Here is a 12,838-nt window from a genome sequence, read left to right on the forward strand (position 1 = left end):
GGCGCGCCTGAGGGCGGTTGTACGGGGAGGGCACGGGGGGTGCTGGGAGCGCCGCGGTGCATTGTGGGCCGGTGGGACCGCAGGCGGCGGCGCCCGGAGCAGGCCGAGCCCGGGGGGGGGGGGGGGGGCTGAGGCCGAGCCCCCCCGGCACGCGGGATGGGCGACAGCGACCGCGGTCAGCGGGGCCGGGGGGGGGAGCGGGGAGGGGGGGCGTCGTCATGGAAATGGGGGGGGCTGAGGTTGGGGGGGGGGGGGGGGTGCAAAAGGGGGGGCTGGGGGTGCGGGGGAGGCGTTTGGGGAGGCCCTGAGGGGCGAAAAGGGGGTTTGGGGGGGGGCGCTTGTGAGTTGGGGGGGGGGCTGACATGTTGGGGGCTGTAGGTGCGAAGCGAGGCTGGGGGGGGGGGCCCTGAGGTGCAGAAGGGGGGTTTGGGGGGGGCTGGGGGGGGGAGGAGCGGGGTTTGGGGGTGCTGAGGTGCGAAAAGGGGGTTTGGGGCGGTGACATGATGTTGGGCAGCTTCTGGGTTTGGGGGGGCCCTGAAGTGCAGAAGGGGTTTTTGGGGGGGGCTGGGGGGAGGAGTGGGGGTTTGGGGGTGCTTGTGGGTTTGGGGGGGCTCTGAGGTGATGTTGGGGGGCTGCAGGTGCAAAATGAGCTGGGGGCAGCTTCTGGGTTTGTGGGGGCGCTGAGGTGATGTTGGGGGCTGCAGGTGCAGAGGGGGGGTTGTAGGGGGAAGCCCAGGGTTTGGGGGGGCCCTGAGGTGATGTTGGGGGGCTGCAGGTGCAAAACGAGGCTGGGGGGGGGGCAGCTTCTGGGTTTGGGGGGGCCCTGAGGTGCAGAAGGGGGTTTGGGGGGGGGCTGGGGGGGGAGGAGCGGGGGTTTGGGCACCCTGAAGTGATGTTGGGGGGCTGCAGGTGCAGAGGGGGGGTTGTGGGGAGGGGGGCAGGGGTTTGGGGGGGCTCTGGGGTGGAGAGGGGGGTTGTAGGGGGTGTTTATGGGTTGGGGGGGGAGTCCTGAGGTGATGTTGGGGGGGGGCTGCAGGTGCAGAGTGGGTGTTGTGGGGAGGGGGGGCAGGGGTTTGGGGGGGGCCCTGAGTTGATGTTGGGGGCTGCAGGTGCAAAACGAGGCGGGGGGGGCAGCTTCTGGGTTTGGGGGGGGCTGCAGGTGCAGAGGGGGATTATGGGGGGAGCCCAGGGGTTTGGGGGGGCCCTGAGGTGATGTTGGGGGAACTGTGGAGAGGTGAAGGAGTTTGGGGGGGGGTCCCTGAGGTGCAAAGTTGGGGGGGTGGGGACAGCTTATGTGTTTTGGGGGGGGGCTGCGGGCACAAAGGGAGGGACATGGGATTGGGGGGGGTTGGCCTGATGTTGGGGGCTGCAGATGCAAAGGAGTGGGGGGGCAGCATGGGGGGGGGGGGGGATCCCTTTGAGGCTGCCCCCAGTGCATGCGAGGGACTTGATGGAGTGTGGGGGGGGGGGTCCCTCACCCCACTCCCCCCCCCCCCCCCCCCCCCCCCCAGACTGCCGGAGCCCCGACAGCTCATCCCTGAGCGCCTCCCCCCCCCCCGCCGGAGCCGTCGGCCCCCCCTGCACCCCCCCTCCATGATCGGTTCGGCCATGACCTCGACCCTCAACTCCCCCGTCGCCAGTTTGGGGTCCCCCTTCCCCGTCATCAGCTCCTCCATGGGCTCCCCGGGGCTCCCCGCTACCCCCGCCATCGCCTACGGCCCCGTTAGCAGCCCCCAGGTAAGGGGGGGGGGGGGGGCACCCCAAAAAGATCCATTTTGAGGTGGAAAGATATTTGGGGGGGGGTGAGGGGAAAAGGGGGGGCTCCCACCGGCCCTGCCCGCCTCCCCGTTTCTCACAGATCAACTCCACGGTCAACCTCTCGGGGCTGCACCCCGTTAGTAGCTCGGATGACGTGAAGCCCCCCCTGGGGATTCGGGGTGTCCCTTGTCACCCCCACGGCCCCCGGCGTGGCCGGCAAGCGGCTCTGTGCCATCTGCGGGGATCGCTCCTCAGGTACCCGCCGGGCTTCGGGGGGGCGGGTGGGGGGGGGGGGGAATGGGGACACTGGGGTGTTCTGGAAGGTTCTCCCTGGGGACACTTGGGTTCTCAGGGGGGTTGGTTTGGGTTTTGGGGGGGTCCCTGGGGGATGTGGGGGACGTCTGGGTGCTCTGGGAGGTCCCTGTGGGGATGTCTGGGTTCTCCATGGGGATGTTTTGGGGTTCCGGTGTGACATGGGGACGTCTGGGTCCTGTGTGGGTCCCTCTGGGGACATCTGGGTCCTCCATGGGGATATTTTGGGGTTCCTGAGGGACATGGGGATGTCTGGGTGCTCTGGCAGGTCTCTGTGGGGACATCTGGGTCCTCCATGGGGATGTTTTGGGGTTCCTGAGTGACATGGGGACATCTGGGTCCTCCATGGGGATATTTTGGGGTTCCTGTGTGACATGGGGACATCCGGGTCTTCCGTGGGGACATTTTGGGGTCCCTATGTGACATGGGGACATTTGGGTGCTCTGTGGGGTCCCTGTGGGGACATCTGGGTCCTCCATGGGGATGTTTTGGGGTTCCTGTGTGACACGGGGACATCTGGGTCCTGCATGGGGATGTTTTGGGTTCCTGTGTGACACGGGGACATCTGGGTCCTCCATGGGGATGTTTTGGGGTTCCTGAGTGACATGGGGACATCTGGGTCCTCCATGGGGATGTTTTGGGGTTCCTGAGTGACATGGGGACACCTGGGTCCTCCATGGGGATGTTTTGGGTTCCTGTGTGACATGGGGACATCCGGGTCTTCCGTGGGGACATTTTGGGGTCCCTATGTGACATGGGGACATTTGGGTGCTCTGTGGGGTCCCTGTGGGGACATCTGGGTCCTCCATGGGGATGTTTTGGGGTTCCTGTGTGACACGGGGACATCTGGGTCCTGCATGGGGATGTTTTGGGGTTCCTGTGTGACACGGGGACATCTGGGTCCTCCATGGGGATGTTTTGGGGTTCCTGAGTGACATGGGGACATCTGGGTCCTCCATGGGGATGTTTTGGGGTTCCTGTGTGACATGGGGACATCTGGGTCCTCCGTGGGGTCCCTGTGGGGACATTTTGGTGTTTGTGGGGTCCCTGTGTGACATGGGGACGTCTGGGTGCTCTGTGAGGTCCCTGTGGGGACATCTGGGTCCTCCATGGGGATGTTTTGGGGTTCCTGAGTGACATGGGGACATCTGGGTCCTGCATGGGGATGTTTTGGGGTTCCTGTGTGACACGGGGACATCTGGGTCCTCCATGGGGATGTTTTGGGGTTCTTGTGTGAGACGGGGATATCTGGGTCCTCCATGGGGATGTTTTGGGGTTCCTGAGTGACATGGGGACATCTGGGTCCTCCATGGGGATGTTTTGGGGTTCCTGTGTGACATGGGGACATCTGGGTCCTCCGTGGGGTCCCTGTGGGGACATTTTGGTGTTTGTGGGGTCCCTGTGTGACATGGGGACGTCTGGGTGCTCTGTGAGGTCCCTGTGGGGACATCTGGGTCCTGCATGGGGATGTTTTGGGGTTCTTGTGTGAGACGGGGACATCTGGGTCCTCCATGGGGATGTTTTGGGGTCCCTGTGTGACATGGGGATGTCTGGGTCCTCTGTGAGGTCCCTGTGGGGACATCTAGGTCCTCCATGAGGACATTTTGGGGTGCCTGTGTGATAGGGGGACATTTGGGTCTTTCATGGGGACATTCTGGGGTTCTTGTGGGAGACGGGGACATCTGGGTCCTCCGTGGGGACATTTTGGTCTTTGTGGGGTCCCTGTGTGCCATGGAGACGCCCTGGTCCTCCGTGAGGTCCCTATGGGGACATCTGGGTCTTCTGTGTGGTCTTTGTGGGGACGTCTTGGTGTTCTGCAAGGTCCCTGTGTGACATGGAGACGTTTGGGTCCTGTCTGAGGTCCCTGTGGGGACATCTGGGTTCTCTGTGGGGACATTTTGGTGTTCTGGGGGGTCTCTGTGTGACACTGGGGTGTTTGGGTGCCTGTGAGGTCCCTTTGGGGACACTGGGGTCCCTACGGGGCACTGGGACACTTGAGTCTTCTGCAAAGTCCTTGTGGGGACACCTGAGTCTTTCATGGGGTCCCTGTGGGGACATTTGGGTCCTCTGTGGGGTCTCTGTGTGACACTGGGACACAGGGGTCCTTTGTGGGGTCCTTGTGGGGACATTTTGGGTTGGTGTAGGGTCCCTGTGTGACATGGAGACACCTGAGTCTTCTGCGGGGTCCTCTGTGGGGACATCTCGGTCCTCTGTGGGGACATCTTGGTGTTCTGCGGAGTCCCTTTGTGACATGGGGACACCTGGGTCTTCCATGGCGTCTCTGTGTGACAGTGGGGTGTTTGGGTGCCTGTGAGGTCCCTTTGGGGACACTGGGGTCCCTATGGGGCGCTGGGACACTTGGATCTTCTGCAAGGTCCTTGGAGGGACACCTGGGTCCTCTGTGGGGACATCTGGGTCTTCTTTGGGGTCCCTGTGTGACACTGGGACATTGGGGTCCTCCGCAGGGTCCCTTTGGGGACATTGAATCCTCTGTGGGTCACGAGGACACCTGGGTCCTCCCTGGGGTCCTTGTGGTGACACCTGGGTCTTTCTAAGGGTGGGACATAGGGAATGGGGACATTGGGGTTCTCCCTGGGGTGGGACATAGGGGACAACGACACCTGGGTCCTCCCAGAAGTGGGATATGGGGGATGGTGACATCTCAGCCCCCTCCCATGGTGGGACACGGGGTTGGGGACACCTTGGTCCTTCTCAGGGTGGGATACGGGGATGGGGCCATCTCAGTTCTCTTTGGGGTGGGGATGGGGACACCTTGGTCATCTTTGGGATGGGCTTGGGGACACTTCAGTCCTCCCTGGGGTGGGATATGGGACACGGGGACACCTCAGCCCCCTCCTGTGGTGGGACACCAGGTTTGGGGCCACCGTCGTCCTTCTCAGGGTGGGATGTGGGGATGGGGACACCTGAGTCCTCTTTGGGATGGGGTTGGGGCCACCTTGGTCCTCCTCAGGGTGGAATATGGGGACGTGGCCACCTCAGTCGTCCTTGGGGTGGGGATGGGGACACCTGAGTCCTCCCTGTGGTGGCACATGGGGCCACCTCAGCCCCCTGCCCATGGTGGGATGCAGGGTTGGGGCCACCTCGATCCTCCTTGGGTTGGGGATGGGGAGACCTGAGTCCTCTTTGGGATGGTGTTGGGGCCACCTCAGTTCTTCTCAGGGTGGGATATGGGCATGGGGCCACCTCCGTCCTCCTTGGGGTGGGGATGGGGCCACCTCCGTCCTCCTTGGGGTGGGGATGGGGCCACCTGAGTCCTCTTTGGGATGGGGTTGGGGCCACCTCGGTTCTCCTCAGGGTGGAATATGGGGACGTGGCCACCTCAGTCGTCCTTGGGTTGGGGATGGGGCCACCTGAGTCCTCCCTGTGGTGGCACATGGGGCCACCTCAGCCCCCTGCCCATGGTGGGATGCAGGGTTGGGGCCACCTCGATCCTCCTTGGGTTGGGGATGGGGAGACCTGAGTCCTCTTTGGGATGGTGTTGGGGCCACCTCAGTTCTTCTCAGGGTGGGATATGGGCATGGGGCCACCTCCGTCCTCCTTGGGGTGGGGATGGGGCCACCTCCGTCCTCCTTGGGTTGGGGATGGGGACACCTGAGTCCTCTTTGGGATGGGGTTGGGGCCATCTCAGTTCTCCTCAGGGTGGGATATGGGCATGGGGCCACCTCAGTCCTCCTTGGGGTGGGGATGGGGACACCTGAGTCCTCCCTGTAGTGGCACATGGGATATGGGACCACCTCAGCCCCCTGCCCATGGTGGGACACAGGGTTGGGGCCACCTCGATCCTCCTTGGGTTGGGGATGGGGACACCTGAGTCCTCTTTGGGATGGTGTTGGGGCCACCTCGGTCCTTCTCAGGGTGGAACATGGGGACGGGGCCACCTCAGTCCTCCTTGGGTTGGGGATGGGGACACCTGAGTCCTCTTTGGGATGGGGTTGGCGCCACCTCGGTTCTCCTCAGCTTGGGGTGGGGATGGGGCCACCTCAGTCCTCCTTGGGGTGGGGATGGGGCCACCTGAGTCCTCCCTGTGGTGGCACATGGGGCCACCTCAGCCCCCTCCCCATGGTGGGATGCAGGGTTGGGGCCACCTCGGTCCTCCTTGGGTTGGGGATGGGGACACCTGAGTCCTCTTTGGGATGGGGTTGGGGCCACCTTGGTCCTTCTCAGGGTGGAACATGGGGACGGGGCCACCTCAGTCCTCCTCGGGGTGGGGATGGGGCCACCTGAGTCCTCCCTGTGGTGGCACATGGGGCCACCTCAGCCCCCTGCCCATGGTGGGACACAGGATTGGGGCCACCTTGGTCCTCCTCAGGGTGAGATATGGGCATGGGGCCACCTCAGTCCTCCTTGGGTTGGGGATGGGGACACCTGAGTCCTCTTTGGGATGGGGTTGGGGCCACCTCGGTCCTTCTCAGGGTGGAATATGGGGACGGGGCCACCTCAGTCCTCCTTGGGGTGGGGATGGGACCACCTGAGTCCTCCCTGTGGTGGCACATGGGGCCACCTCAGCCCCCTGCCCATGGTGGGACACAGGGTTGGGGCCACCTCGGTCCTCCTTGGGTTGGGGATGGGGACACCTGAGTTCTCTTTGGGATGGGGTTGGGGCCACCTCAGTTCTTCTCAGGGTGAGATATGGGCATGGGGCCACCTCAGTCCTCCTTGGGGTGGGGATGGGGCCACCTCAGTCCTCCTTGGGGTGGGGATGGGACCACCTGAGTCCTCCCTGTGGTGGCACATGGGGCCACCTCAGCCCCCTCCCCATGGTGGGATGCAGGGTTGGGGCCACCTCGATCCTCCTTGGGTTGGGGATGGGGACACCTGAGTCCTCTTTGGGATGGGGTTGGGGCCACCTCAGTTCTTCTCAGGGTGGGATATGGGCATGGGGCCACCTCAGTCCTCCTTGGGGTGGGGATGGGGCCACCTGAGTCCTCCCTGTGGTGGCACATGGGGCCACCTCAGCCCCCTGCCCATGGTGGGACACAGGGTTGGGGCCACCTCGATCCTCCTTGGGTTGGGGATGGGGACACCTGAGTCCTCTTTGGGATGGTGTTGGGGCCACCTCAGTTCTTCTCAGGGTGGGATATGGGCATGGGGCCACCTCAGTCCTCCTTGGGGTGGAATATGGGGACGGGGCCACCTCAGTCCTCCTCGGGGTGGGGTTGAGGCCACCTTGACCCTCCCTGCCTTGAGATCCCCCAACCAGACCCCACCTCATTCCTCCTCTAGACACCCCCCAAAGACCAAAACCCCCCTTTCCTCAACCCTTCCCCCTCTCCTGACCCATTTTGGGGGGGGGGGGGGGGTCCATTGGAGGGGAACCCCATCGCCTCCCCTCATCTCGCAGGGAAGCATTATGGGGTGTACAGCTGCGAAGGTTGCAAAGGCTTCTTCAAACGCACCATCCGCAAAGACCTGACCTACACGTGCCGGGACAACAAGGACTGCGTGGTGGACAAACGCCAACGCAACCGTTGCCAGTATTGCCGCTACCAGAAGTGCCTGGCCACCGGCATGAAGCGCGAAGGTACCCGGGAACGCCCCGAAAACGGTGTTACACCCCCCCTGCCCCCCCCCCCCCTTCCTCAACGTCATCCCGGTGGTTTCTTCTCCGTAGCCGTGCAGGAAGAACGTCAACGGGGGAAGGAGAAAGAAGGCGACGGCGACTTGGGCGCCAACGCCAACGAGGAGATGCCGGTGGAGAAGATTTTAGAAGCCGAGTTGGCCGTCGAGCAAAAATCGGACCAAAACGTCGACGGCGCCGGGGAGCGGGGGCAGCTCGGTGAGTTCATTTGGAAGGGGGCGGGCGTTGTGATTTCTTTTGGGGGGTGGTGGTGGGGGGGCTCCGGGGCCACCTCGCTGACCCTTTTACGTGTCCCCCCCCCTCCTTCCCCGTTACCCTACTCATCAGCCCAATGACCCGGTGACCAACATCTGCCAGGCCGCCGACAAGCAGCTCTTCACGCTGGTGGAGTGGGCCAAGAGGATCCCCCATTTCTCCGAGTTACCCCTCGACGACCAAGTCATCCTGCTGCGGGCGGGTGAGGAAGAGGAGGGGGCGGGGGGGTTGGGCTTCTGCCCCATGGAGGGGGGGGTTTGAGGGGCTGGAGAGGGGGATTTGCCTCATGGAGGGGAGTTTTGGAGGGGCTGGAGGGGGGTTTGGGGGGGCTGGAGGGGGTTTGGAGGGGCTGGGGGGGGGCATTTGTCGTGTGGAGGGGGGTTGGGGGGGGCTGGAGAGGGGGATTTGCTTCATGGAGGGGAGTTTTGGGGGGCTGGAGGGGGGTTTGGGGGGCTGGAGAGGGGGATTTGCCTCATGGAGGGGCTGGAGGGGGGGTTTGGGGGGGCTGGGGGGGGCATTTGCCGTGCGGAGGGGGGTTGGGGGGGGCTGGAGAGGGGGATTTGCTTCATGGAGGGGAGTTTTGGGGGGCTGGAGGGGGGTTTGGGGGGGCTGGAGGGGGGATTTGTCCCACGGAGGGGTTTGGGGGGGCTGGAGGGGGGTTGGGGGGGGCTGGAGAGGGGGATTTGCTTCATGGAGGGGAGTTTTGGGGGGCTGGAGGGGGGTTTGGGGGGCTGGAGGGGGGATTTGTCCCACGGAGGGGTTTGGGGGGGCTGGAGGGGGGTTTGGGGGGGGCTGGAGGGGGAGTTGGAGGGGCTGGGGGGGGGGGACTTGCCCCACAGAGGGGGGTTTGGGGGGCCTGGAGGGGGGATTTGCCTCATGGAGGGGTTTGGGGGGGCTGGAGAGGGGTTTGGGGGGTGCTGGGGGGGGCGTTTGCCCTGCAGAGGGGGGGTTTTGGGGGGCTGGATGAGGGTTTGGGGGGGCTGGAGGGGGGGATTTGCCCAGCGGGGGTGGTTTGGGGGGGCTGGAGGGGGCATCTGGGGAATCACCTGCCCAACACTGAGCATGCGGGGGGGGGGGGCACATACCCCACAGAAAGGGCACAACCTATGATGGAAAAGTGGGGGGGTACACACAAATTTTGGGGTCCCTGAGTGTATTTTGGGGACCCCCCCCCCAAAAAAAAAAAAAAAAAAACGAATGGGAGAGTTTGGGGTTGGGCTGAGGAGCAGGTTGGGGGGGGTTGAGCCCCACAGCGTGGTGGATGCTTTAAAATTTTAGGGGGGCGCTGAGGGTTATTTGGGGGGGTCTCAGGGTTATTTTGGGGGGGGGGGGGGGGGTGGATTTTGACCCCCCCGGATTTCTGTGCCCCCCCCCAGGGTGGAACGAGCTGCTCATCGCCTCCTTCTCCCACCGCTCCATCTCCGTCAAGGACGGGATCCTCCTGGCCACCGGCCTCCACGTCCACCGCAACAGCGCCCACAGCGCCGGCGTGGGGGCCATTTTTGACAGGTTTGGGGTTCCCGTAGCGGGGGGGGGGGCCCCAAAAACCCTATTTAACCCCCCCCCCCCATTTCATAGGGTGCTGACCGAGCTGGTCTCCAAAATGCGGGACATGCGCATGGATAAAACCGAGCTGGGCTGCCTCCGCGCCATCATCCTCTTCAACCCGGGTACGGCCCCGCGGGGGGTTAAAAGAGGGGGAGCGGGGTTGTGGGGTGCAAGGGGGGGGCCCCCAGCACCCCATTTTTTTTTTTTATCCCCCCCCCCCCTCAAGATGCCAAGGGGCTTTCCAACCCCGGCGAGGTGGAGCTGCTGCGGGAGAAAGTCTACGCGTCGCTCGAGTCCTACTGCAAGCAGAAGTACCCGGAGCAACAGGGCAGGTAGAGCTCTTAAAATAAAAGGGGGGGGGGGCTTATTTTAGGGGTCCCCCCCCCTTAAAATACGCCCCCCCCAGATTCGCCAAGCTGCTCCTCCGCCTCCCCGCCCTCCGCTCCATCGGCCTCAAATGCCTGGAGCATCTTTTCTTCTTCAAGCTCATCGGGGACACCCCCATCGATACTTTCCTCATGGAGATGCTCGAAGCCCCCCACCAGCTCTCCTGAGCCCCCCCCCTCCCAAAATAACGGGAGGGGGGGGCAACAGGACACCGCCCCCCCCCCCCCAGGGAGGGGATTGGGGGGTTTTTTTTTAACACCCCCCCCCCCCTTTCTTTTTTTTTGTTGTCCCCTTGTACAATAATCCCGTCCCGGGGTGCCGGTGCCCATCGTGCCGGGGCGGCTCCCCCCGGGGGGGGTTGTTTATTATTTTATTATTATTTTTTTTTTTTTAGGGGGGGGCGCCCCCTGACACCCCCATAACAGCGTGTCCCGGGGAGAGAAGGGGGGGGGGGTGTCCCTTTTTCCGCCCCCCCCCCCCCCCACCACTCAGGCACCCGATAGCACTTTGAACCCACCCCCCCCCCCCCAAATATGCAGCAGGTACCCAGGGCTGGGGGTGTTGGGGGGGGGGGGGGGGGGATGATCCCCAGCCCCCCCTGGGACCGCTGAAGGGGGGGGGGGACACTTTGTTTTTATTGTAGGTCCTACAGCCCCCCCCCAACCCCCCCCCCCTCACCCCGTGGTTTTATTCTGCTTCGGCGTTTCACCCCCCCCCCCCCCCTCCCTAAAATCTGGTCGCTTTGGATTTTCAGTGATTAAAGTTGCTGCTTCTCAGTCACCCGGCGGCTGCGGGGGCTTGTTTAGGGGGACCCCCCCCCACCACAGGGACCCCCCCACCACCACAGGGACCCCCCCCAAGCACACAGACCCCCCCCCATACCCCAAAACCGCGGGGGGTCCTTTCTACCCCCCCCCCCACTTCTCCCTCCACCCACCGCACTTATTTTTGGGTCAAAAGCTTCAGCTCCCGAAATAGCGGCTGGGGGGGGGTGGGGGGGGGTTTGTGGGGAGGGGGGGGGGGTGGGGGCAGACTTTGGGGCCCCCCCCCCATCCCCGCAGCCCCCCCCCAGGCGCGGGCAGGACAGTGCCGGCTCTGTGCCGGCGGTGAAGGGCCGAGTGTCTGCGCCTGGGCCGGGGGCCAGGGCTGGACCGCAGAGGGGGGGGGGGACGGGGGGGGCACCCGCTGCCACGTCCTGCCGGGACCCCCCCACCCCCTTCTCTGCCTGCTCCTGCCTGTCCTGGCCTCCCTGGCGGGCCCTGGGTGCTGGGGGGGGGGGGGGGGGGGGGCAGGGGAGGGGGGAGGGGACCAGAGTGTGGGTTGGGGGACAGGGATGGGGGACACGGGGCCAGGAGAGGGGAGACGGGATGGGGACAAGGGGGGGGGGGGGGGGGGCAGCGGGGCAGCTGCGATGGGGACAGGGATGGGGACAAGGACACGGGATGGGGACAGCGGGGATGGGACATGGAGTGGGACACAGGATGGGGACGGTGGGGACAGGGACATGGGGTGGGGACAGTGGGGATGGGACATGGGGTGGGGACACGGGATGGGGACAGGGATGGGGACAAGGACACAGGATGGGGACAGTGGGGATGGGACATGGGGTGGGACACGGGATGGGGACAGGGACATGGGATGGGGACAGGGACACGGGATGGGGACAGGGGTTCAGGATGGAGACAGGGACACGGATGGGGACAGTGGGGATGGGACAGGGGATGGGGACAGGGACATGGGATGGGGGACAGGGATGGGGACAAGGATGTAGGATGGGGACAGTGGGGATGGGACATGGAGTGGGGGACAGGGGATGGGGACAGGGACATGGGATGGGGACAGGGACACGGGATGGGGACAGGGGTTCAGGATGGGGACAGGGATGGGGACAAGGATGTAGGAGGGGACAGTGGGAATGGGACATGGAGTGGGGACAGGGACACGGGATGGGACAGGGATGTAGGATGGGATGGGGACAGGGACATGGGATGGGGACAGGAGTTCAGGATGGGGACAAGGACACGGGGTGGGGACAGTGGGGATGGGACATGGAGTGGGGACATGGGATGGGGACAGGGACACGGGATGGGGACAAGGACATGGGATGGGGACAGGGATGTAGGATGGGATGGGGACAGGGACACAGGGTGGGGACAGGGGTTCAGGATGGGGAAAAGGACACGGGGTGGGGACAGTGGGGATGGGACATGGGGTGGGGACAGGGACACGGGATGGGACAGGGGCTGGGGACAAGGATGGGGGACAGGGAATGGGCTGGGGACAGGGACACAGGATGGGAACAGGGATGTAGGACGGGATGGGGGACAGTGACATGGGATGGGGACAGGGATGGGACAAGGACAGGGGATGGGGACACGGGGACAGGGATGGGGGACAGGGGCAAGGACACAGGATGGGGATGGGGGGGACAGGGGTGGGGACAAGGACACGGGATGGCGATGGGGATGTGGGACAGGGGCGGGGGTGGTGACAAGGACGTGGGATGGGGACGGGGACACGGGGATGGGGACAGGAATGGGGACAAGGACACAGGCTGGGGACAGGGATGTGGGGTGGGCTGGGGCTGGTGACAAGGACGGGGGATGGGGACAGGGACACGGGGATGGGGACAGGGACACGGGGACAGGGACAAGGATGGGGACAGGGATGTGGGGTGGGATGGGGACAGGGGTGGGGACAAGGACACGGGGACGGGGACAGGGATGGGGACAAGGACATGGGACGGGGATGTGGGACACGGGCTGGGGCTGGTGACAAGGACGTGGGATGGGGACGGGGACACGGGGACAGGGACAAGGATGGGGACAGGGATGTGGGGTGGGATGGGGACAGGGGGACAGGGATGGCGACAAGGACACAGGGACGGGGACAGGGGCCGGGGACACGGGGACCGAGCTGGGCTTTGGGGGGCGGGGAAGGGGGGCGGGGGGGGGGGGCGGACCGGGGCAGCCCCGGGGG

General features: G+C 64.8%; 1 protein-coding gene across 1 annotated transcript; it reads left to right on the forward strand.

Moving 5' to 3' along the window:
- Positions 1 to 54: 54 nt before the first annotated feature.
- Positions 55 to 10,639, forward strand: RXRB (retinoid X receptor beta). The gene is given in 11 exon segments (XM_074854258.1): positions 55 to 175; positions 1,512 to 1,737; positions 1,859 to 1,947; positions 1,949 to 2,013; positions 7,433 to 7,612; positions 7,703 to 7,893; positions 7,997 to 8,126; positions 9,301 to 9,433; positions 9,503 to 9,594; positions 9,699 to 9,804; positions 9,879 to 10,639. Coding segments are annotated over 10 exon segments (1,278 nt in total). The 5' UTR covers positions 55 to 175; positions 1,512 to 1,593; the 3' UTR covers positions 10,027 to 10,639.
- The last annotated feature ends 2,199 nt before the right edge of the window (positions 10,640 to 12,838 follow it).

This window comes from Strix uralensis, chromosome 35, assembly GCF_047716275.1.
Source record: "Strix uralensis isolate ZFMK-TIS-50842 chromosome 35, bStrUra1, whole genome shotgun sequence".
Classification (NCBI taxonomy): Eukaryota; Metazoa; Chordata; class Aves; order Strigiformes; family Strigidae; genus Strix; species Strix uralensis.